General features: G+C 45.8%; 1 protein-coding gene across 1 annotated transcript in view; it reads left to right on the forward strand.

Annotated features, from left to right (window-relative positions):
* LOC126260790 (epithelial discoidin domain-containing receptor 1-like) overlaps positions 1-27,462 on the forward strand; it is a 327,821-nt gene that overhangs the window by 134,399 nt on the left and 165,960 nt on the right. The window contains exon 4 of the mRNA XM_049958126.1: positions 19,031-19,178. Within this exon, the coding sequence (XP_049814083.1) occupies positions 19,031-19,178 (148 nt within the window). The remainder of the gene's footprint in view (positions 1-19,030; positions 19,179-27,462) is intronic.

Consider the following 27,462-nt stretch of genomic DNA (forward strand, 5'->3'; position numbering starts at 1 on the left):
TGTTGAAGAGCAATTCGGGGATGGCGACTGCGTCTTTCAACACGATCGAGCACCTGTTCTTAACGCATGGCACCTGGCGGAGTGGTTACATGTCAATTGCATCCGTGTACTAGACTGGCCTGCACAGAGTCCTGACCTGAATCCTACAGAACACCTTTGGGATGGTTTGGAACGCCGACTTCGTGCCAGGCCTCACCGACCGACATCGATACCTCTCCTCAGTGCAGCACTCCGTGAAGAATTGGCTGCCATTCCCGAAGAACCCTTCCAGCACCTGATTGAACATATGGCTGCGAGAGTCGAAGAAGTCATAAAGGCTAAATGTGGGCTAACACCATATTGAATTCCAGCATTACCAATCGAGGGCGCCACGAACTAGTAAGTCCTTTTCAGCCAGGTGTCCGAATACTTTTGATCACATAGTGTATGTGGTGTGGTTACAGTGAGGGCAACACCCTGAAACGTTACAGGGGGCACCAAACATTAATAACCGCAGCCTAAAGACACATCATTCAGCAAGAACGCTTTACCAACCGAGTCTTTCGTATTCCGAGGGAAGGCGTCGTTTGGGGACCTCTTACAGTCTGAACGAAGTTTACAAAACGTCAGAGAGACGCAAATCTCTGACAAATTTTCTTCCATTTTGCGTCAAACAACGTCCTTAAGTAACTGAAAATGGAAACACGACGAACAGAAAGCCCCTATTCTCAGAGGTCAGATTACGTTACACCCGGCATTTACAGGACAAGCAGGACGACGTTCAACGACAAGTTCTCCCAGTGCCCTAACGTAATTTTGGTTTTGCAGCCCATCACGATAGGCGAAACAAAATGCTTCACCCTTGCCCACAGATGAAACTGTTAGAGAAACAAATGTTGCTTGAAAGACCATTTTACAAATACGGGATAACTATGTGGCCATTGCCATTCGTCAGTTATGTCCGAAACTTCCTTCTCAGTTGTATGAGTTTCAACCCGCATTTTCCGTGAATTAAGTTACTTGATGACGCTATTACCCAACAGGAAGCTGCTGACCGTCACCAGCTGCCCTGTGGCATTCGAAACACTGAAAGAAACAGACTCACTTGCGTAACCCTTTTGTAACAACACAACCATGATGTTTTCTTGGAAGACACTTAAAACACTTATGAAAGTTTCCCAGGAAAATGAAAACAACTGGTCTGACGAAACCTTTATGGTATCAGTCGAGAGTTTACAGTGAGTTGTTTGTACGAAATAAGTCCAATACTATATATATATATATATATATACTCCTGGAAATTGAAATAAGAACACCGTGAATTCATTGTCCCAGGAAGGGGAAACTTTATTGACACATTCCTGGGGTCAGATACATCACATGATCACACTGACAGAACCACAGGCACATAGACACAGGCAACAGAGCATGCACAATGTCGGCACTAGTACAGTGTATATCCACCTTTCGCAGCAATGCAGGCTGTTATTCTCCCATGGAGACGATCGTAGAGATGCTGGATGTAGTCCTGTGGAACGGCTTGCCATGCCATTTCCACCTGGCGCCTCAGTTGGACCAGCGTTCGTGCTGGACGTGCAGACCGCGTGAGACGACGCTTCATCCAGTCCCAAACATGCTCAATGGGGGACAGATCCGGAGATCTTGCTGGCCAGGGTAGTTGACTTACACCTTCTAGAGCACGTTGGGTGGCACGGGATACATGCGGACGTGCATTGTCCTGTTGGAACAGCAAGTTCCCTTGCCGGTCTAGGAATGGTAGAACGATGGGTTCGATGACGGTTTGGATGTACCGTGCACTATTCAGTGTCCCCTCGACGATCACCAGTGGTGTACGGCCAGTGTAGGAGATCGCTCCCCACACCATGATGCCGGGTGTTGGCCCTGTGTGCCTCGGTCGTATGCAGTCCTGATTGTGGCGCTCACCTGCACGGCGCCAAACACGCATACGACCATCATTGGCACCAAGGCAGAAGCGACTCTCATCGCTGAAGACGACACGTCTCCATTCGTCCCTCCATTCACGCCTGTCGCGACACCACTGGAGGCGGGCTGCACGATGTTGGGGCGTGAGCGGAAGACGGCGTAACGGTGTGCGGGACCGTAGCCCAGCTTCATGGAGACGGTTGCGAATGGTCCTCGCCGATACCCCAGGAGCAACAGTGTCCCTAATTTGCTGGGAAGTGGCGGTGCGGTCCCCTACGGCACTGCGTAGGATCCTACGGTCTTGGCGTGCATCCGTGCGTCGCTGCGGTCCGGTCCCAGGTCGACGGGCACGTGCACCTTCCGCCGACCACTGGCGACAACATCGATGTACTGTGGAGACCTCACGCCCCACGTGTTGAGCAATTCGGCGGTACGTCCACCCGGCCTCCCGCATGCCCACTATACGCCCTCGCTCAAAGTCCGTCAACTGCACATACGGTTCACGTCCACGCTGTCGCGGCATGCTACCAGTGTTAAAGACTGCGATGGAGCTCCGTATGCCACGGCAAACTGGCTGACACTGACGGCGGCGGTGCACAAATGCTGCGCAGCTAGCGCCATTCGACGGCCAACACCGCGGTTCCTGGTGTGTCCGCTGTGCCGTGCGTGTGATCATTGCTTGTACAGCCCTCTCGCAGTGTCCGGAGCAAGTATGGTGGGTCTGACACACCGGTGTCAATGTGTTCTTTTTTCCATTTCCAGGAGTGTATATATATATGACAATGTCTGTTCATCTACATCTGCATCTACATGTGCATGGATACTTTGCAAATCACATTTAACTGTCTCGCAGAGGGTCCGTCGAACCACCTTCACAATTCTCTATTATTCCAATCTCATATAGCGCGCGGAAAGAACGAACATCTATATTTTTCTGTACGAGCTGTGATTTCCCTTATTTTATCGAGGTGATCGTTTCTCCCTATGTAGGTCGGCGTCAACAAATTATTTTCGCATTCGGAGGAGAAAGTTGGTGATTGGAATTTCGTGAGAAGATTCCTCCGAAACGAAAAACGCCTTTGTTTTTATGATGTCCATCCCGAATCCCGTATCATTTCAGTGACACTCTCTCCCCTATTTCGCAATAATACAAAACGTGCTAACCTTTTTGAACTTTTCTGACGTACTCCGTCAGTCCTGTCTGGTAAGGATCGCACACCGCATAGCAGTATTCTAAAAAAGGACAGACAAGCGTTGTGTACAAAGTCTCCTTAGTAGATCTGTTATATTTTCTAAGTGCCATGCCAATAAAACGCAGTCTTTGGCTAGCCTTCCCCCCAATATTTTCTATGTTTTCCTTGCAATTTAAGTTGTTCGTAATTGTTATTCCTAGGTATTTAGTTGAATTTATAGGCTTTAGATTTGATTGATTTATCGTGTAACCGAAGTTTAACGGATTTCTTTTAGCACTCATGTGGATGACCTCACACTTTTCATTATTTGGGATAATTTCCAGTTTTCGCACGATTGATATATATTTCCTAAATCCTATTGAAATTTGCTTTGATCTTCTGATCACTTTATTAATCGATAAACGACAGCGTCATCTGCAAACAACATAAGACGGCTGCTGAGATTGTCTCCCAAATCGTTCATGTACATATAACACTACCTTGGGGAACGCCAAAAATCACTTCTGTTTTACTCGATGACTTTCCGTCAGTTACTACGAACTGTGACCTCTCTGACAGGAAATCACGGAAGCCGTCACATAGCTGAGACGATATTTCCTAACCACCCAATTTCACTGTAAGCCGCTTGTGTGGTACACTGTCAAAAGCCTTTCGAAAATCCAGAAATACGGAATCAATTTGAAATCCCTCGTGAACAGCACTCAACACATCGTGCGAGTAAAGAGCTTGTTGTGTTTAACAAGAACGATGTTTTCTAAATCCGTGTTGACTGTGTGTCAATGGACCGATTACTTCGAGGTATTTCATAACGTTCGAACACAATATATGTTCCAAAATCCTGCTGATAACGACGTTAATGATATGGGCCTATAATTTAGTGGATTACTCCTACTACCTTTCATGAATATTGGTGTGACCTGTCGCAACTTTCCAGTCTTTGTGTACGGATCGTTCGTCGAGCGAACGGTTGTATATAACTGTGAAGTATGGAGCTAATGCATGAGGAGGATACTCTGAAAGAAACCTAATTGATATACAGTCTGGACCAGAAGACTTGTTTTTATTAAGTGATTTAAGTTACTTCTCTAATGGCTGATAAGATTTTTACGCACACGTGGGCTTCATAACTGCACTGCCTAGCGAAAATACTGAAGTACCCAGAAGACATGGTCGGACGTCAATGCCCACGTAGTCAAACGGGGTGATTTCGGACGGTATTGTCGTTATTTTGATTGTAACTTTCGTGTATATTATTAGATTAAATTGATTGTTATGGAAGTGGTAGGGTATATGTGTAACAAATAAAGTATTCCAGAACCAGAAAGTGTATGTGTAGGTATATTTATCTGAGGCAGTTAAATAAAGTGTCCAAAGTCACGCCATGGATTGGGGTGATTTCGGATACATGCGTTTTTTAAATCTCTGTCCGAAGTTACAGTGTATAAAGGGCGAATTCGGACAGTTACTGCCTCTTTTTAAAATTCTAAATGCTTTTTATTTGATGTTGGTGACATTTTACACATTTTAAGGTAGCCCTTTGTTACGAATAAGTGATACGGAATGATATAACGAATTTTATATATTACGGATAAGTTTTTATTTTGCAAGAATTTAAAGAAAAATTTTTGACAGTTCTTAACTGAAATATAAGAAACAGACAAAAACAAAGTAATAAACTAAAAGGTCAAAATTATTTTTCTCACTCATCATTCTAAATTAAGTTGCAAACACTTTAAATAAACGATCGAGTCTAAAGCACATCTTCTCGAAAAATGAACATTCCTCCCTTCTCAACTGGTGTGGGAAGTATTCTCGAAATTTGCAATTTTTGTATTGTGTCTTCATCGGGGACATTAGGGAACACAAATATGTTTTTACTGTTCTCGTGTGCGCAAGAATTTCACACTTAGTTCCGTAGCACCAACATTTGTGGCCATTCCAACATACTGCCTTGTTTGCTCCTTGTTTCCACGTTTATATTTGTACTCTACAACAAGAAAAGCCTCTTCTTTCAGCAGTAAAACTTCATTGGATGATGTGTCGTTCATTACTGCTAGAAGCACTGTCACTTGTTTCAGCACTGTTTTCGTTTCCTTGAAAATCTCGGCCAGTGATTGATTTTCCAGGTTGAATGTCTAGTTTGCGGCGGCGGCGGGAGGTACCAAGCTTATTTGGAGGATAACGAATTTCTTTGAGCATTTCTTCAAAAGTGGAAGACCATGCGTCTGCGTTACTTTGCTGCCTCTCCTCATTATCGGGCAATTTTCGTAAGACATGATCTGGATCAAAAGGGATTAGGCGCGTGGCGCGAAACCCACCCTTTATGTTTTCCTTGGAGTTTGCTGAAATCTTAGTCAGTGTCTGCTTCAGAAGAGATGGGAAGGCATCCTTGGAAATGGTACCACGAGTGTTTTTCTTCCAATCAGTTAATACAGCTCGTCACGCTGCTTTCATTGGGCTGAAGAAGCTTACATCGAACGGTTGGAGGAGGTGCGTGCTATTGTGGGGAAGGAGAAGGAATGAAATATTGTTCCGCTCACACTCCTGAATAACACGTAAAGACATGTGACTGGATAAGTTGCCTCCAATCATGACTGTTGGCCCGGTTTGCCTCTTCAAATAGGGCAAAGCGATTGTAAAGAACCAGTCTTCAAATACTGGCAGTCAAACCATCCAGTTCTGTTCATATTGAAACGGGTTCCTTGTGGTCCACCTTCTTGCCCCGTGTCCCACAAATGCTCTGATTTGTAAAGGACGTACGGAGGAAGCAGTTTACCATCATAACTAGCTGCCATCATTATTGAGACACTAGATTTTGATGAACCCATCACTTTTTCAGTATGCTTACTCCCACGTTTCGTCATTATCTGCTGCTTGCCTGGATCATCTGACATGTTGGATTCCTCATAGTTGATGATGTTGCTAGTCTGGAGATTTTCCAGCTTTGACTTGATATTGGAGAGAAGCATCTTAACAGTCTCTTTGTTCACTTCTGCACGGGCTCGTTTAATATTTTCGCTTAAGCGTGACTGTCGTTTGAGGAATAAATGCACTTATTCTTCTCCTGGCAAATTATTACGAAAATTCTTCTCTTTTCGGCAAGATTTATCAAGGTAGCCTTTAAATACACTCCTGGAAATGGAAAAAAGAACACATTGACACCGGTGTGTCAGACCCACTATACTTGCTCCGGACACTGCGAGAGGGCTGTACAAGCAATGATCACACGCACGGCACAGCGGACACACCAGGAACCGCGGTGTTGGCCGTCGAATGGCGCTAGCTGCGCAGCATTTGTGCACCGCCGCCGTCAGTGTCAGCCAGTTTGCCGTGGCATACGGAGCTCCATCGCAGTCTTTAACACTGATAGCATGCCGCGACAGCGTGGACGTGAACCGTATGTGCAGTTGACGGACTTTGAGCGAGGGCGTATAGTGGGCATGCGGGAGGCCGGGTGGACGTACCGCCGAATTGCTCAACACGTGGGGCGTGAGGTCTCCACAGTACATCGATGTTGTCGCCAGTGGTCGGCGGAAGGTGCACGTGCCCGTCGACCTGGGACCGGACCGCAGCGACGCACGGATGCACGCCAAGACCGTAGGATCCTACGCAGTGCCGTAGGGGACCGCACCGCCACTTCCCAGCTAATTAGGGACACTGTTGCTCCTGGGGTATCGGCGAGGACCATTCGCAACCGTCTCCATGAAGCTGGGCTACGGTCCCGCACACCGTTAGGCCGTCTTCCGCTCACGCCCCATCGTGCAGCCCGCCTCCAGTGGTGTCGCGACAGGCGTGAATGGAGGGACGAATGGAGACGTGTCGTCTTCAGCGATGAGAGTCGCTTCTGCCTTGGTGCCAATGATGGTCGTATGCGTGTTTGGCGCCGTGCAGGTGAGCGCCACAATCAGGACTGCATACGACCGAGGCACACAGGGCCAACACCCGGCATCATGGTGTGGGGAGCGATCTCCTACACTGGCCGTACACCACTGGTGATCGTCGAGGGGACACTGAATAGTGCACGGTACATCCAAATCGTCATCGAACCCATCGTTCTACCATTCCTAGACCGGCAAGGGAACTTGCTGTTCCAACAGGACAATGCACGTCCGCATGTATCCCGTGCCACCCAACGTGCTCTAGAAGGTGTAAGTCAACTACCCTGGCCAGGAAGATCTCCGGATCTGTCCCCCATTGAGCATGTTTGGGACTGGATGAAGCGTCGTCTCACGCGGTCTGCACGTCCAGCACGAACGCTGGTCCAACTGCGGCGCCAGGTGGAAATGGCATGGCAAGCCGTTCCACAGGACTACATCCAGCATCTCTACGATCGTCTCCATGGGAGAATAGCAGCCTGCATTGCTGCGAAAGGTGGATATATACTGTACTAGTGCCGACATTGTGCATGCTCTGTTGCCTGTGTCTATGTGCCTGTGATTCTGTCAGTGTGATCATGTGATGTATCTGACCCCAGGAATGTGTCAATAAAGTTTCCCCTTCCTGGGACAATGAATTCACGGTGTTCTTATTTCAATTTCCAGGAGTGTATCTAATATCCAATTTAGTGAAGGGAAATCCCCAATGTGCAGCCCTCAAGATACCTTGCTTCAACATTTCTTCTTCTTCTTTATTTAGCACTGGCTGTCCTCCCATTTTTTTCGGATGTGCTTCCTGCACTTTATTTTGTGGGGTTGATTTAGGGATACCATAAAAATCACACGCTTTTCTGTACGATATTTTACCACTCTGAATATCACGAACAGCTTTATCTAAAAGTTCCGGGTCATAAATACACCGTACTGTAGCATCTCTCCTGCTCCCATACGTTCTTGGCATTGTCCGAAATCACCCCACACAGTACACAGTTTTAGAAAAACCGTCGTTATTTTATAAACTTGCACGAGAAACTCGACAAACTTGTACAGAAATTGTCGCAATGCAGTTAGCTACTGAGCGCGTCGACAATTACGGTTATAATAACTTCCCGCTCGGCGCAACAATAGATAGTTTCCACTTTAAGATAATGCATGGATTTTTAACACTGAGACTGTTCAATTATTCACCTAGGGAAACAATTGACGCAAAATAAAAGTTGTGGAAAGCGATAAATGCATTCTTACGCTTGAAATAACTGGCGCACGGACGTTAAAATAAGTAATTCTTTGTTTCTATGCAGTGGCAAAGAGCAAATAAGCCATACTGTCCGAATTCGCCCCGGTGTCCGAAATCACCCCGTTTGACGGGGGGTTCACACCTTCAGCGGGTATGTGGATGAATTGAGTTACTGTTCCCTGTGACAAGTAGAACGACCGCGAGAGTGCGTTAGTGTTGTTTGTGTTTAGTTGCCGCGAGTATCAAGGACGTCAACAGATGTTGGGTGATGACTGTAGAGGGTACGGAGCTGCAGCGCACCCATGTGAGACAGCGCTATCAGCGCCAGACACAGTTTAAAAGAGGCCTCATTGCGAGTCTTCCTTTGGGCGGTTGTTCGAATCGTGTAATATCCAGATTTGCAGGGGCATTTGGTCGTGAACGTGGCCCGGTGTTGCACTGCATGGGATTGTGAGGGCAGGCATTCTCATAGTCAAGTTTCTGGTGACCACAGCTGACCACCACAGGCAAGGATCTCCGTAGTCTGCTCCAGGCACGTGGTAAACGCTTCACATCTGCTCCTGTCGACTGAGTGCAAGTAGTGGACGTCCAGCAGAATCTGGTGACGTCGCGTACCATTGGCTCTGCACTGCCCTAGGTGGGCACCGCTGGCGGTTATGGCGGCAGCGCAGGTTGAAGTCCTATTCCTCCATGTTTTGGACTGGCACAGCAGTATCACTCCTGGTGTCACAGTGAGAGGGCCCATCGCGTCTGACTTCCGCTCACTGCTGGTAGTGATGCAGGAACTCTGAAGGTGCGACGATATGTAATGGACACTCTGCGTCCTCATGTGTTACCGCACGTGCTACAGTATCGTGCTGCCGTTTTTCAACAGGACAATGCTCGTCCACACTACAGTACGGGATTAGGTTAGTGGAGGTAACCCAGTTGCCCCATCTTCACGGCAAAATTCAAACTTCCCGCCATAATCCGCTATCTTGAATGACGTCATCGCCACCATCTTGGATGACGTCATGCGCTGTTGCCAAGTTAACACGCCGCCATCACGTGTACGGTACGTGTCTCTGTCAACTGTCTACATGATGCCACATGTGTCCCCCACAGAACGTGTTCGACGTCAGGTCGGAAGTGTACTTCCACACCAGGGAGGGTACAACGTCGCACTGGTACGTCGCCTCATACTCCGCAAGTTGTCTGTAAATCTGAATCGATTCTGTGATCACTGGAATAACATCAATTAGCCTCTCGACCCGTAAAGTTGCTTTTAGTTTCACGCTTCCCTTTTGGGTACTTGGCACTTTTGTCAGTCAGCGTGGGCACCTTAGCTTTTGCCTTCCCCAGAGTTTTCCATTTTCTTGATCTGTAAGTGAAGTGCATTCATTTCTACATCTACATCTACATCCATACTCCGCAAGCCACCTGACGGTGTGTGGCGGAGGGTACCTTGAGTACCTCTATAGGTTCTCCCTTCTATTCCAGTCCAGTATTCTTCGTGGAAAGAAAGATTGTCGTTATGCCTATGTCTAATCTCTCTGATTTTATCCTCATAGTCTCTTCGCGAGATATACGTAGGAGGGAGCAATATACTGCTTGACTCCTCGGTGAAGGTATGTTCTCGAAACATCAACAAAAGTCCGTACCGAGCTACTGAGCGTCTCTCTTGCAGAGTCTTCCACTGGAGTCTATCATTACTAAATGGTCCTGTAACGAAGCGCGCTGCTCTCCGTTGGACCTTCTCTATCTCTTCTATCAACCCTATCTAGTACGAATTCCACACCGGTGAGCAGTATTAAAGCAGTACTGTGTACTGTAACCTACTTCCTTTGTTTTCGGTTTGCATTTCCTTAGTATTCTTCTAGTGAATCTCAGTCTGGCATCGGCCTTACCGACGATTAATTTTACATGGTCACTCCATTTTAAATCACTCCTAATGCCTACTCCCAGATAATTTATGGAATTAACTACTTCCATTTGCTGACCTGCTATATTGTACCTAAATGATAAAGGATCTTCTTTCTATGTATTCGCAGCACATTACACTTGTATACATTGAGATTCAATTGCCATCCTCCTGCATTTCAGTACAATTTTCCATTGTTACAACCTCTCGATATACTACAGCATCATCCGCAAAAAGCCTCAGTGAACTTCCAATATTATCCACAAGATCATTTATATATATTGTGAATAGCAACGGTCCTACGACACCAGTTTCTATTAACAATTTCTATTCTAATTTGCTGCTTCTGCGTCATTCACATCAAATTACTTCTTCTGAGATTCAATGGTAGGAAGTAGTCCGTTTCGTTTTGAATATTATCAACACGATCACTTGTGTGGTGTAGAACGACACGCCTCCCCACGTAAACACAATAGCAGTCCAACATACATACTATCCAGAGGGTTCAAAGTACTGCCAGTTCGTCAGGCGCAAAAGAGATGGCTGCGGCACACGTTACATGTGGGAGAAAGTAAGTTTAGCGTTACGTCAGCAATATCGGCTTAGACAGTCGAAGGCGCTTTCGCCGCATGCTGTCATGGTGGTGGTGCTTGGTAAGACTATCCGGCTACAATCTTCTGTCGTAAAACACGTTTTCATGGCCGATTGTTGCAGGGCAGTGTGAAAAGAGTTGGTTGCGTACGGTATAAGCTGACGACGGAATGACTTCATTCGGGATTTCTAAGATTTTACTTACAAGGGGAGGCCGCCAATTGTGAAATTCAGATTCGATTCATACTGCGCATAATAAAAGCTCATGGAACATAGGTGTAATGTGGCAAAGCACCAAGATGCACTTCTCAGCCGTTGTCGAGAAAATCGACAGTTAAAAGAAACCGTTGTGGTGAAATACTCTCTACGATTTATAATCCCCTACAGCGTCGTGGCGCAGCGGTAAGCGCTCGGGCTCGTAATCCGAAGGTCGCCGGATCGAATCTCGCGCCATGCAACCTTTTTTTTTAATATTTGTTTTTTTGGGGTCTCTACTCTAATTCGAACGTTTGACTTACACTATACGTATTCCTTTCGGAATATCGTTTCTACGTCTTCCGTTAACTACACATGTAAACATTATGAAGACAATTAATAACATTTGTGAAATACAACTTCGTTTGCGGAAAACATAATCATGTTCGAAGTCGCCAGTTTTTCCACGACAAACGACTTTCAACAACTTATTATATGCATAATTGTTGCAACTGACTGCCGGGAATTATATATATACAAAACAAATACTAAAAAAAAATTTGCATGGCGCGAGATTCGATCCGGCGACCTTCGGATTACAAACCCGAGCGCTTACCGCTGCGCCACGACGCTGTAGGAAGTAATAGGTCGTAGAGATTATTTCACCGCAACGGTTTCTTTTAACTGTCGATTTTCTCGACAACGGCTGAGAAGTGCATCTTGGTGCTTTGCCACATTACACCTCTGGCCATGAGCTTTTATTATGCGCAGTATGAATCGAATCTGAACCTCCCCGCCTTGTTAATCTGATTTCTTTTTAGTTTTGTGGTGGTAATTAAAAAATTATTATTTATCGACATGAGTTATCGACTATCCTCACTTTCACCCGCGCAGGAAGGGCGCCTCAGGTTCACGAAAATAGGTAAGCTGAAAGCAGTCTAAAGGTATTACCTGTTGCCTTCTCTATGGCAGCTCACATCTCAGCTGCATCTGCTGAAAAACATTGTGATAAATACTCATACTTTCAGGTTTTAATTAATACAGCACAGAATCAACACATTAGGTTGCTGCATAAGGTCGTAGCGTTTTGGTTTGCATATTGGTGTTCCCGTTGCTATGGGACTCTTTACCGACTGTCATTATTATTTGCAGACCATTCTTGCTATAAGAGTTTAGATACTGTCATTTTGTCATTTGGACATAGTGAGTGTAGCTGTGGCAAGTGGGGAAATCGTAACATTTCCGACATATTCTTCTCTTTGACCAGTAGGTGGATGACAGCAGCGAGTGCGACCCGAAGCATGTGTATCGTTTATCGGGATTACTCGGCTGGGCAGAGCATGACACGAAAATGGTTTTCTCGTTTGAAGCAGAATCGTTTTGATACTAGTGACTCGCCACGTTCAGGAAGACCTTCGGGATTTGATCAAGATCGTTCCAACGCATTAATCCACAGTGATTCACGTCAGTGTACGCAAGACCTAGCAGATGTGATGAAGTGTGGTGATTCCACCGTCGCGTGACATTTGCATACAGTGGGGAAGGTTCGAATATCGGGTGTATTGGTACCGCATGCTGTAAGCCAAAGTCGCGAGAGTCAGCAGGTGGCCACACGTGCGTCTGTGGTTGCTCGTCGCCAGTCGGCTCGTGAGCAACACCGGCCACTCCGGTCCTGTGTCGTTACTGGCGACGAGGAATAATCTCTCTGTGCTAACATAAAGAAGAAAATAAGGAATGTTTGAGGCCAAGCAAGACAACAACTCCCTGTTCAAAGAACTGCGACCATCCAGAAAAGATAATGTTATGGATCTGGTGGAACAGCCACGATATGATGTACTACGTATTGCTTCCCCTAGGTATAATCACCACTGACGACATTTATTGTCAACAACTGAGACGACTTCCAGGAGTAGTCCAAGAACCACGACAAGGAAGACTGAATGCGGTGATGCTACTCCAAGATAATGCTCGCCCACATTCTGCTAGACTGACGAAAAACGGCGTAAGGAAGTTATTCCGCACCCACCGTATTTACCTGATATTGCGCCCTCAGATTTTCGCCTTTTCTGTTCTCTATCCTTCTTGTTTATCTTCCTTTCCAGATTAAAAAAAAATGGTTCAAATGGCTCTGAGCGCTATGGGACTTAACATCTCAGGTCATCAGTCCCCTAGAACTTAGAACAACTTAAACCTAACTAACCTAAGGACATCACACACATCCATGCCCGAGGCAGGATTCGAACCTGCGACCGTAGCGGTCGCGCGGTTCCAGACTGAAGCACCTAGAACCGCTAGGCCACCAGCGGCCGGCTTTCCAGATTTAAATGCGTTCCGAGCGTGGATTGACGAGTTCTTAGCCTCCAGAGTCGCCGAGTCGGGAAGTTATCACAGCGTCGGTAGACTGCTATAAACAGCGAAGGAGAATACAAAATTGATAACTAAAGTCTCAGTTATGTCTGTCTGTTGTGTTTATTACACTTACGGAAAACCTCTACCACTTATGCAACAGCCTAATATAAACTTTCGGATAAAAATTACTCTCCTTCAGACAAATAATTTAAAGTGTACTCTGTTATTAATTACACGTACTGATACGCAATATTTCAGTATCTAAATCAAGCCCTTTTCATTTGTTGCCAACAGCAGCTCCACCGTTTCGGAATTGAAGGTCTATTTCACCTGCACAGTAAAGTTTCATTAACTTTTCGGTCCGTCAGTTCAATGCTATTTTCGCTCTCCATGAGCTGAAAAGTTTTAGTGGAATTCCGCTCACGTCACACTACTCTTCGCATTCAGCACACAAAAGATCAAACAAAATATCGAAGTGCTTTCACAAAAAGTCACTCGGAGTCTCATTTAGACACAAAACGAAGAGGCAGTTACGAAAACCAAATCAGTGGTCGATGACGTTTTGTTCGATCTGCAACACAGCATTTTACTAAAGCAGCCGTCAGAAGTACGCAGCCACGCTTGGAGTCACTAATTCACACAGAAAGTAACAAATTCCGAAAGGCAGTTGTTCTCGTTCTGTTTACCCCATGGCGATTCGTATATCGCTCATCGGCGATTCCTTTTTCGTCTCCTGCTCTGCCCAGGAACATCCTAAACTACGCTCATGCGCGCGCATTGGAGAGAGCAGCCATCTATATGACAGAGCTCACTCCGTAATCTGAAGTCTGTCATAGCTTTCCCATTCGAGATTATAAACAGACGTCAGTTTTTTTTTTCGCGGTAAATGTTTGTTGTTCACTGCATCTGGTATCAGTTAAAGCTTCTCAGTTAATAAATATAAATTAAAGAATGTTTTAATGAAGTCTTCCGCTTCCATATTCGCCTATTCCAAACGCACTGCCTCATAATATTACAGCTAAAAAAGTTGAAAGTTGCTGCAGCTTCAGTAATTAAGTGGTTAAGTATTGCTGCGAAATTTCTTATTTCGGAGACCTTATGGGACGAAACTGCCGAGGTCACCGGTCCCTAAGCTTACACACTACTTAAGATAACTTAAACTAACTTACACTAAGGACAATACACACACCAATGCCCGAGGAGGACTCGAACCTCCAACTGGGGGAACCGAGCAAACAGTGACAACACGCCTCAGACCACGCGGCTACCCCGCGCGGTGAAAATTCTTAGGTATTGGTCAATCTGAAGGGATAACTAATCTTCAAGGTTGTTCTCTTTCATTGCCAAAATTCACATTTTGAAATATTTAGAAAATTGCAAAGAGATGTTCCTTATTTTATTTTTGCAACTTTTCACAGTTGATTGAACCAGTTGCGCAAATTATAATTCGTAGTCTCTGATTCTACCATTCTTCAAAATTACAAAAAAGTTGTATTACTTGGAAATTACAAACTGGATCGGCTTAAAACTCTGCTATATCGATCCAAATAGAGTAAGCTAAAATTTTATATGTTTCATCGAACCAGTGTCGTGCTATCGCTACCTACGAGTGCTGCTCGCCACAGCTTGTGGACGGCGGCTGCCTGAAGTTCAGGCACGACCCACGCTCCCCGTGGGTGATTTGCCGCTCGGCAGTGAGCAGAGGAAGACGCACTTGTTGGTCCGGACTACCAGCCTGTACCCCAACGTCAGAGATTGAATGCCTACGCATGTTGCAGTCTTTCGTCGACTGGAAGCATGTGACACTGCTGATGTCGGCTAGTATGTTTTATGGACGGTCCGTGGTGACACTCATGTTACTGGAGAGAACCAGGATATACATGATCTAATCATCGGCATCCGGACATCTATTACTGGACGTTAATATTGCCTGTGTCCGTCCTTTTTTCTGTGTCGTCTCGTTGTCACGGTAGGCTTGTACAGTGCGAAACAAGGAGAGGATGTTGTTTGGTGGCCGGTATCCTCTTTCTATAAAACAACTGCACGCATGTATTAACAGTATTCTTTATTAACGTGAAGAGGAAGCTACTTAAGATAGTCCAGGTGGTACAAGCTCTCCTGTAATAGTCCACTTTAGCCTCACTGCTGCTGAAGTACGAAGTCCGCTATGTACACTACTCTGGTCGCTAGGTACTGACCGACTCTGAGCTACGGGCTGAGCCAACTGCGACTGCGGCTTCCACTGGGCTGCGACTGGTGACTCGACGTGTCGACTCACTGTGTGACTGACTGACTGATCCCACCGGTCCGCGGCGGCGATCTAAACGCTAGCGGTCGAGAGGGCGTTGGCGGCGCGTCGCCTGCCAGTTTGTCTTTGGCCTCTCTCCTGACAGGCTCGCTCGATCCGGCGTCTACTGCCGATTTCTCGCAGTCTCTCTGCCAATCTGAATTCTGGCGACAGCTTACGCCAGCACGCTTTTGATTTACTACGACCTGAACTCTGTTGAGGGCGCTTAGGAGCCTTAATATCTGTGGAGGAGTAACAACTCGTTCTTTCTGAACAGAGGAAACCACAGAACATAGCGACTCTGGACGCTGCAATCTGGAGTCAATTCCACGTTTTAACTTTCTGTGTTAGCAGAAGAGCCAACACTATGTTACGAGTGGAGGCCGAAATGCACGCGTTTTAGCTCATGCAGGCTGGCGTGCGGAGGGAAGAACTGTACTGACGTGATGTCTGGAACATGACGAGTAATGAGAATTCAGAAAGCGGACGTAATTAGTTTGATACTTAACTTTAATCCATTAATGATAAACGTCGCTCTTGACGGTACATAATTCACAATATTATCTGTTTACATTCTTAAAGATAGTAATTACAGTAACTGAATATGGCGCCTTGCTAGGTCGTAGCAAATGACGTAGCTGAAGGCTATGCTAAACTGTCGTCTCTGCAAATGAGAGCGTATGTAGACAGTGAACCATCCCTAGCAAAGTCGGCTGTACAACAGAGGCGAGTGCTAGGGAGTCTCTCCAGACTAGACCTACCGTGTGGCGGCGCTCGGTCTGCAATCACTGATAGCGGCGACACGCGGGTCCGACCTATACTAACGGACCGCGGCCCATTTTAAGGGCTACCACCTAGCAAGTGTGGTGTCTGGCGGTGACACCACAGAATTCATTCCCAAGGAGTGTCCCACTAGGTTGAGACCGAGACCCTGGGAAGACCAGTGCTTTTCAGGAATCTTATTGTCCACAGACCATTGCCTCACAGATGCCTCTTTGTGACAGGCTGCAATGTCCTCGTGATACAAATAATCATTGTTTCCGAACTGTTCCTCTACTGTACAGAATGCTGTAAAATGTGTTTACATCCACCAGTGTTTAGCGAATTTTTTAAGCGCAATAACAGGATCACACCAAAACCACGAGAAAATCCCCATTCGGTAGAACCACCTCTAACGTACTTCGCTGTTGTCACTGCACACGATGGCAAGTAACATTCTCCAGGCGTTCGGTAAACACAAACCCGTACTCAAAACTATTCATTTCCAGACGTCCACTGCAAAGTGTTGTCACTCACTACACCACCTCAAGTGTCGCCTAACACTGACTGCGGACATTTCTTACTTACGAGGAGCTGCTGGACCAGTGCTCCCCATTGTCTTTAATTCCCTGCGCACAGCCACTATGCTAGCTGCACCGCTGCAGCTACTTTGGAACCCACGAGTGATTCCTTCCGCTGATTCGTGCGATTTTCTACGACCACCCTCCGCAATGCTTGGTGATTACGTGAGCTCTGGCTGATCTTTCGCGTTTCAACTTCCCAGTTGTACGACCAATAGTCGATATGGCCAGTTTTAGCATGTCCCTGATGGATTTCTTCCGGTGACATCCGATGACTGGTCACCGAGAGCTCCTGCCCTTTGGGGCATCTAGTGGTCTATTCCGGATTACGTACATGGAGGAGTTTAGATTATTTATTTATTTACATGTCTACTTCTGTAGGACCAAATTGAGGAGCAAATCCCCAAGGTCATGGAACGTGTCAGTACATCAAATTGTAACATAAGGTAATAACAGATAAATAAAATGTTTATGAACCCAAACAAAGTAAAGCCATAAGCTTAAGTAAACGCAATCAAGAATATAACGTACGAATCAACTTAATTTTCCAAGGGACTCCTCGACAGAATGGGAGTGACCCATGAGGAAACTCTTCACTTTAGATTTGAAACCGTGTGGATTACTGCCAACTCGAGGTGATAATTCTTGGGAATAAGGTGATATTGTTAACGTGAAACGACAGTAAAGAGTATATATGTGCTGAGAGGCCAACGTCATAATATCCAGACTAGTGAGCAACAGTCGACAAGAGGTTCGCGAATGTGCAGCAGTTATTGCCTGAACTGCCCTCCTCTGGGCTCAAAATGTCGTTTGAGAATGGGAAGAGTTTCCCCCAAAACATAGTACGATATGACACAAGCGAATTAAAATAAGCAAAGTAGACTAATTTTCGTGTCGAGCGATCACTTACATGAGATACCGTTCGAGTACTAAAAATGGCAGCATTAAGTATTTGAACAAGATCCTGAACGTGGGCTTTCCACGAGAGTTTACCATCTGTCTGAACACCTAGAAATTTGAACTGTTCAGTTTCACTAATTATATGCCGATTCTGTGATTTAAAACGTCATGTCTTGTTGAATTGTGTGTTAGAAAATGTAAAAACTGTTTCTTACTGTGATTTAGCGGTAATTGATTTTCTTCAAGCTATGAACTTTCGTCATGAACTGCACTATTTCACACAACATCCTTTAGTACCAAGCTAGTGTCATCAGCAAACGGAAGTAGTTTAGAATCACCTCTAATACTAGAGGACATGTCTTATACATGGAGTGGCCCCAACACTGATCCCTGGGGCACCTCCCACTTGAACATACCCCACACATACCCTACATCACAGCCGTTCTCAACACTGTGAATAACGATCTTTTGCTGTCTGTTGCTAAAGTAAGAGGTGAACCAGTTCTGAGCTACTCCCCATATTCCATAATGGTCAAACTTCTGGAGCAATATTTTGTGATCGACACAATCAAATACTTTAGTTTACTAAAAAAAATATACCTAGCGTTCGAAACCTTTTGCTTAATCCATCCAATACCTCACAGAGAAAATAGCATTTTCAATTGTTAAACCACTTCTGAAGCCGAACTATACATCTGATAGCAAATTATGTGATATTAGATCTGTTATCCTCACATACGCAGCCTTTTCAGTAACTTTAGCAAACACTGATGGTATAGAAATACGTCCAAAATTCTCCACATTAACCCTTTCTCCCATTTTGTAACTCGGATTTTCTACTGAGTACTTTAATTGTTCAGTAAACTGATCATTCTTAAAGGAAAAATCACAAATATGGCTGAGTACAGGGCTAATTTTATTTATCAGGTAGAGCTCGACAGCACCGTATTTCAAGCTGTCGTCTCGCGCTGCTTACTTTAACACGCTTTATATCACAAAGTGCACTATCAAACGCCCACCACCGTAGCCAAGGCGGCGCGTATATCCAACTTCGTATGGCTACGAATAAGAGGTACGTGAACAGGTTTTGCCAGTACGCCTGAGCAACACTCGAGGAATGGCTCGCAGCGTTGTGAGAGAAGGCCAGAGCCGCGCCGTGTCAGCCGCGCTGCCTTGCGCTCGCCCTCTCGTCGGCGACCAGCGACCAGCCAGTGTTGCAGACCGTAGCCCCTGGTTGCAGGTGCTGGCGGGCAACCGCAACACCTACCTGGCGGTGCGTCAGCAGCTGGAGCTGCCGTTCGTGGCGAGCCGCGTGCGCTTCATGCCCTACTCCCAGCACACCAGGACCGTCTGCATGCGGGTCGAGCTCTACGGCTGTCCCTGGACGCGTGAGTACACACCACTACTGTATCTCTCTTCAACACACGTTCCATCTGTGAAACTTTGCTATCTTAATGTTGTTAAGCCGGCATGGTTGTAGCCTCTCCCCGATGTTATTCAATCTGTATATTGAGCAAGCAATAAAGGAAACAAAAGAAAAATTCGGAGTAGGTATTAAAATCCATGGAGAAGAAATAAAAAACTTTGAGGTTCGCCGATGACATTGTAATTCTATCAGAGACAACAAAGGACTTGGAAGAGCAGTTGAACAAAATGCACAGTGTCTTGAAAGGAGGATATAAGATGAACATCAACAAAAGTAAAACGAGGATAATGGAATGTAGTCGAATTAAGTCGGGTGATGCTGAGGGAATTAGATTAGGAAATGAGGCAATTAAAGTAGTAAATGAGATCTGCTATTTGGGGAGCAAAATAACTGATGATGGTCGAAGTAGAGAGGATATAAAATGTAGACTGGCAATGGCAAGGAAAGCTTTTCTGAAGATGAGAAATTTGTTAACATCGAGTATAGATTTAAGTGTCAGGAAGTCGTTTCTGAATAGAAGCTTTCGAAATGTGGTGCTACAGAAGAATGCTGAAGATTAGATGGGTGGATCACACAACTAATGAGGAGGTATTGAATAGAGTTGGGGAGAATAGGAGTTTGTGGCAAAACTTGACAAGAAGAAGGGACCGATTGGTAGGACATGTTCTGAGGCATCGAGGGATCACAAATTTAGCATTGGAGGGCAGCGTGGAGGGTATAAATCGTAGATGGAGACCAAGAGATGAATACACTAAGCAGATTCAGAAGGATGTAAGTTGCAGTAAGTACTGGGAGATGAAGAAGCTTGCACAGGATAGAGTAGCATGGAGAGCTGCATCAAACCAGTCTCAGGACTGAAGACAACAACAACAACAACAACAAGCTGGCCTCTCGATCTGAAAATATACCAGGGTGGTTCAATAAGTAATGCCCTACATATTTTTTCCTCAGAACATATTTATTATTAACAGTCAGAATTTGGTGACAATATATATCAACATGTGTCGTCCATGTCCTCCATCACGTTCCATGGCCGTGCGCCAACGTTGTGAAGGACCATGTATTCCCTTCTGGTAAAAGCTATTGTCCTGTAGGCGTAGCCATGTTTTCTCTGCACGACTGACACTCTCGTCATCTTCAAAGTGTGTTCCCCGTAGAGAATCTTTAAGCGGCCCAAAATGATGGAAGTCCGAGGGTGCCACGTCTGAACTGTTACATGCATGAGGCAGTGGTGTCCATCTCAATTTGGCGATGTGTTCCCGGGTTCTCAGACTTCTTTGTGGGTGTGCATTATCGTGCTGGAGCAAGATTTCTGCTGGATTCTTGTCCGATCGAACACGTCGGAAACGGTTCTTGAGTTTGTTCAGAGCCTACACGTATGGCTCTGAATTGATGGTTGACCATCTTGGCATCACATTCACGAGAAACACGCCATCACAATCCCAGAAGAATGTCACCACTACTTTTCCGGCAGAGGGGGTTGTCTGGAATTTCTTCTTATGTGGTGAATGAGGATGATGCCACTCCATGGCGTGCCTTTCTGTTTCCAGGGCAAAGTGGTGCACCCCGCTTTCGTCCCCCGTAACGATCCTGTCCCTCCGTCTCAAAACGCTCCAACAAATCAGATGAAATGGCCTTTCTTTGAATCCTGTGGTCCGCTGTGAGCACTCGTGGAACCATCGTCAGCACCACATTGAGTATCCGAGTCTCGATCGTTGCTGACGCAGTTCCAGTGCTGACTGACAACTGTGGAATCAATTGTCGAGCTGTGAAACGCCGGTCGGCACGAATAATGGCATCGGCATGACTCAGCGTGTCTGGAACAGTGGCTGTGACAGGACGTCCCGAGCGTGGCTGATCATAGACTCCTGTTTTTGCATTTCCCGAGGCTGTAACTTTCTTTACTCATCGCCCAACTGTACTCCTATTGACTTCAGTACACTGTACACACTTTTATGGGTGTTCACCACGGTTTCTTTTTCTGCGCACAAGAATTCAGTAACAGCACGCTGCATCTAACGTGAGTCGTATGTAGACGCCATTTTGACGCTGTACTACGGCTCTCCCATCTGCCAGAATGGTTCGAAACTTCACGCACAGAACAAACATCAAATGGGAAGTACCAACAAGGACGTCTGTGTATGCATACTAACGGATTTTTTAAAAAAAGTGGGGCATTACTTACTGAACGTCCCTCATACTTTATCAGGCACTCACCTACAGCCGATTCATAGGAAAAGTCTAGCTATCTCGAAGAAGTGGTCAAAGCTTGAGGAACGGTTTAAAAACAACATGATAAGATCATAACAGCGTTGATTCAGAAACCCTTATGTATACACTTGTGATTTTTTGTGTTTTACGGATCTTTCACCACATCCCACAAAAGTCGTTAAAAATGGAGGCTTTCCAACTGAAAACGAGCTTCAACTACCTAGCACTGTCAGTTCAGAATATGTTAAATACACATGTTATGGTTCTTAATGTCTAAGTAGTTCCACAACTTGCGCTTTAAGGCACATAGCCTTACTAAAAACGACAGCCTGACATAATCCCGCAGGATAAAATCCAAATCATTTGTTTTACCTGGACGTAGAGGCTGAGAAATTAATACACATCCACCATTGCACTAGTCAGGCTAACGGTCGTTAAGGTACACGTGGAAACACGTACTGAAATACTGTTGTACGTGTATCATTCACTGAAATGCTGTTTGTATGCCACTCAAGTAACCAACGTGTTGCGCACGAAACATTAGTGGTTCACCACATTTCTTAGCTGTCTCAGTTCCCAACACTGGAAACAAAAATTTTCTGATCAATATCTACTCTTATACTGATACAAATAATGCGGCTCATATACAGGGGATAGGCGAAATAATGAGGTTGTAGTAATGGGACGGTGGTGTCTGACGGCCAACAACGCAGGTAAGTCACGTGTCGCGCTGGACTGTGCGTGTTCAGTACGGACTAGGCATCAGTGCAGGTTGTTTACGAGTAGTGCACACTTCGTATTTGCATTCGGAGGCCAAGGTCGACACGCAGTGAAACACCTAACGGAGTTCCAAAGAGGGCAGATTGTGGGACCCCGATTAGCTGGAGCATCAGTAACCAAGACAGCCAGCAGAATGTTTCAAGAGTAACTGTTTCAACAGTCATGTCAGCCTACACTAAACATGGAAAGACATTAAACTGCAAACGCAATAGTGGGCGCAAATCAAAACTAAATGACAGAGATCATCGTATGCTAACACGAATTGTGTCAAGAGCACAAAACTACGGCGGCTAAAGTGACTGACTGCAGAGCTCAATAGCTATCTTCGAGACCTCGTATATATCGACACTGTCCGCTGAGAACTCCATAAAACGAACATTCGTGGACGAGCTGCTATACCGAAACCGTTAGTGACGACAACCAGTGCAAAGAAGTGTAAAACGTGGTGTCTGGAGCATAAATCCTGGACTGCTGATCAGTGGAAACACGTCGTTTGATCCGACGAGTCAACGTTTTCGTTATTTCCAGCATCGGGCCGGTTTTACTTCTGGAGAACGCCAAAAGAAGCCCACAATCCTGATTACTTGGTTCCTGCGGTTATGCATGGAGGTGGAAGTGCGATGGTGTGGGCAGCCACATCATGGTACTCTGCTGGTCCCATCGTTACTCTCAAAGGCTGTGTTACAGCCAACGATTATGTGAAGGTTATAGGTGATCAGGTGCACCCCATGATTCAAATGTTGTTCCCCAACGACGATACCATATTTCAGGACGATAATGCACCCATTGAAACAACCATGGCAATACAATCGTGCTATGAGGAGCACGCAACTGAACGACAGCGTCTTCCTTGGCCAGCACAACCGCCGGACTTTAACATTATTGAACACCCTTGTGGGCGGCCTTGGAGTGCAGACTCCGGAGCAGATTGCCGCCTCATCACTACAGGGGTTAGAAGGGGCTTCAGATCGAAGAGTGGCATTACATTCCACTGGAGGCTGTACAATCATTATATGCCAGTTTTGTAAGCAGAATCGCAGCTGTATTACGGGCAAACGGGGGGGGGGGGGGACCCCTCATCAATAAACCATTTCCAAGTAAGTACAGGTGTTCACATCATTTTACCTATCACCTGTATATGAATGGACACACGGTATACATAGTCCTATAGCAAGCATTACATGACACGGGTATAAAGCTGTTCAGTGATTCATTTTTTTTCTCGTATTGAAGTGTGATAAGGAACTAGATTGCAATATTTTTAAAGTCGTGCATCAATGAATTATAGTATAAAATGCGAATGTCGTCGTCTGACGCACTTTCCTCGATATTGTGGGAGCAATAGTTTCGCCACAGTTCGCAAAAGAAATCACACGTATCTACGGAACATACACTACTGGCCATTAAAATCGCTACACCAAGAAGAAATGCAGATGATAAACGGGTATTCATTGGACAAATGTATTATACTAGAACTGACATGTCATTACATTTTCACGCAATTTGGGTGCATAGATCCTGAGAAATCAGTACCCAGAACAACCACCTCTGGCCGTAATAACGGCCTTCATACGCCTGGGCATTGAGTCAAACAGAGCTTGGATGGCGTGTACAGATACAGCTGCCCATGCAGCTTCAACACGATACCACAGTTCATCAAGAGTAGTGACTGGCGTATTGTGACAAGCCGGTTGCTCGGCCACCATTGACCAGACGTTTTCAATTGGCGAGAGATCTGGAGAATGTGCTGGCCAGGGCACATTCCTGAAAGGCCCGTACAGGACCTGCAACATGAGGTCGTGCATTATCCTGCTGAAATGTAGGGTTTCGCAGAGATCGAATGGAGGGTAGAGCCACGGGTCTTAACACATCTCAAATGTAACGTCCACTGTTCAAAGTGCCGTCAATGCGATGAAAGAGTTGACCAAGACGTGTAACCAATGGCACCCCTACCATCACGCCGGGTGATACGCCAGTATGGCGATGACGAATACACACTTCCACTGTGTGTTCACCGCGATGTCGCCAAACAGCGATGCGACCATCATGATGCTGTAAACAGAACCTGGATTCAACCGAAAAAATGATAATTTGCCATTCGTCCACCCAGGTTCGTCGTTGAGTACAACATCGCAGACGCTCCTGTCTGTGATGCAGCGTCAAGGGTAACCGCAGCCATGGTCTCCGAGTTGATAGTCCATGCTGCTGCAAACGTCGTCGAAACGTCCGTGCAGATGGTTGTTGTCTTGGAAACGTCCCCATCTGTTGACTCAGGATCAGTTAGAGCCATGCGGATAAGATGCCTCTCATCTCGAGGCCGTTGGGATCCAGCACGGCGCTCCGCATTACACTCCTGAACCCACCGATTCCATTTTCTGCTAACAGTCATTGGATCTCGACCAACGCGAGCAGTAATGTCGCGATACGATAAACCGCAATCGCGATAGGCTACAATCCGACCTTTATCAAAGTCGGAAACGTGATGGTACGCATTTTGAAACTTCCCCTTTGAAAATTTTACAAGACTGGGCTTAAACTGACACACAATATTTTTTAGCGCAACGCAATCTGACTTTCAACACACAATATTTTGTTAGCGCAACGCAATCTGACTTTCAAAATTCTCTACAAGAGAATGGCCCTGACTAACATTAAACTATCTCTTTCACAAATCACTTACCTCACAAAAATCTTCGCTGCTCAAGCTACTGCAATACAGCGAGCGCCACTACTGCCAGCTAAATAAAAGATTCGAACTATGGAAGGCACTAACTACTCATAGGGATAGTTAGCAAATAAAAGATATTAATAGAGAACAAACAATGTATTTACCTTGATATCATGACAAATTACAAAACTCCGCCATCTCTCTCCCCACATCCACCACTGCTGGCGGCTCACCTCCAACTGCGCAACGTTACGCGCTGTTCACAGCCAGCTGCCTAACACTACAATGGTTGAGTATTACAACAATGCAAAGCAGCCACAGACTGCACACGGCACAGCCGGTGATTTTCATACTGAGGTGGCGTTATCAATAGAAAAACCTAAACAGCCTACTTACAATTTCTGCTCGTAACACGAGGCATCACAACAATGTTTCACCAGGCAACGCTGGTCAACTGCTGTTTGTGTATGAGAAATCGGTTGGAAACTTTCCTCATGTCAGCACGTTGTAGGTGTCGCCACCGGCGCCAACGTTGTGTGAATGCTCTGAAAAGCTAATCATTTGCATATCACAGCATCTTTTTCCTGTCGGTTAAATTTCGCGTCTGTAGCACGTCATCTTCGTGGTGTAGCAATTTTAATGGCCAGTAGAGTGTAATTATAAATCCATTGTGGATATATCTGACATGTTCTGGTTACGTCTGTCTGAGCTTTATGGCTCCTTCAGAATGACATGAGGTACTGCACGACCACGCCTCGCCGCAAAACCCGGAGATCGGAGGCTTGGCCGCTCTTTAGAGTAGGTGATTAGGGCGCTGCTGCAGGCACAAGTATTTCGGAGCACGCAGTTTAGCTCAGCTCCGCAACAGACGACACCTGTGTGTCGCCGTGTCAACGCGACCTTATCACTTAGTACTGCAGTGGGCACGGACTCCTCGACGTTGTTCCCATGATTAATGAAAACATGTCGCCTCCTCGGATGAATCACGTTTCTTGGCACAGCACGTCGCTGGCCGCGTCCGCATACTCCGTGAATCAGACGAAGGGCTGCTCCAAAGATGCGTCGCGGTGGGGACGCGTGTGGGGGCAGTATTGTCCTACGGAGGACGGGAACCTCGGCTTCTACGGGCCCTGTGGCAGTAAGACAAGGCTCCGTGGTAGCTATGAGCTACGCGAATGTTTTTGTATCACCATTCCTGATGGCTTCCAAGACGCCGTAGAGGTCTTCGAGCAGGATACCTCCCCAATGCCAGAATCGTGTTACAGTGGTCCGAGGAGAGTCTGATAGGTCGCATCTGGTACCTACTGAGCGACGATTCGGCACCCACTGACTACCGTCCCGTTATTAACTGGAACTGTATGCTCCAGAGCAGACCTCTGGTGCCAAATGGCTCCGAATAACCATTAAGGACTTGACGGAGCCATTCGACACAAAATCTTTGCTTCATTTCGTTCGAAAGATGGACGTTGTTAAGCAAGTGGCTAATTCTTTGGCTCATCAGCGTAGACACTGTTCTGCACATTTACAACGGAGTGTTTATTGTATTACCGGTTTCGGTCTTTAATGACCATCATCAGATGCGTTTCGTAAAAACAAAGTTCTAATGTACTGCAGCCATAGTGGCATCGTCAAATGTTAAATGCGGAATCTGCGCCAGCATCGTCAAATACACTGGTGCTGATTCCGCATTTAACTTTTGACGATGCCGCTATGGCTGCAGTGCATTAGGACTTTTTATGAAACAGATCTGATGATGGTCATTAAAGACGAAAACCGGTAATCTGTTAACAAAAAGTTTGTGACCATAGACGTAAATTAAAGGAAACTTAATACATATACGGGTCACTGTTGTTTCGCGACGACGCCGCAGCTTGTGGAACTATTTTTTTCTCGTAGAATATCATCATTCAATTCTGTTCGGCTCAAAACGAGAAACGCTAACAGGAAACAAAGAGCCTGCATGCTGCTGTGTTACTTTACAGTTTAGCCTGTGCGTAGACTCTCGTTACATCTGTAGATTTTGAAGTACGAGTATAAGGAGCAGTGAATTGAAAACCAAGCACTCGCCACAACGGGACCATGCAATGGTTCTACTCAAAAGTAATCTCCACACACGTTAACACATTTATCGCAAAAGGAGACGAGACGATGAATTCCTGTTTCGTAGAACATGGCCGGCTGTTGACAGATGTTCAACCGCACCGACTCTTGCACTGAAAATGACGTCCAATCCTGTCTTTTTTCAGGTCGTCAAAGATGTGAAAATCATTCAGTGAATCATATGGCCTCTACAGAGGATGTCGCAGTGTTTGCGAACAAAGTCGCTGAACCATAATCTTCGTTCGATTGACAGTTTGAAGGCGAGAATTGTCGTGCAACTTACCGGGACTTTTGTGGAAATAGCTTAGGATTTTCGAGAATGAGACTTTCACTCTGCAGCGGAGTGTGCGCTGATATGAAATTTCCTGCCAGATTAAAACTGTGTGCCGGAGCAAGACTCGAAAGCGGGACCTTTGCCTTTCATGGGCAAGTGCTCTACCGACTGAGGAAGTTTCATATCAGCGCACACTCCGCTGCAGAGTGAAAA

This window comes from Schistocerca nitens, chromosome 5 (assembly GCF_023898315.1).
Source record: "Schistocerca nitens isolate TAMUIC-IGC-003100 chromosome 5, iqSchNite1.1, whole genome shotgun sequence".
Classification (NCBI taxonomy): domain Eukaryota; kingdom Metazoa; phylum Arthropoda; class Insecta; order Orthoptera; family Acrididae; genus Schistocerca; species Schistocerca nitens.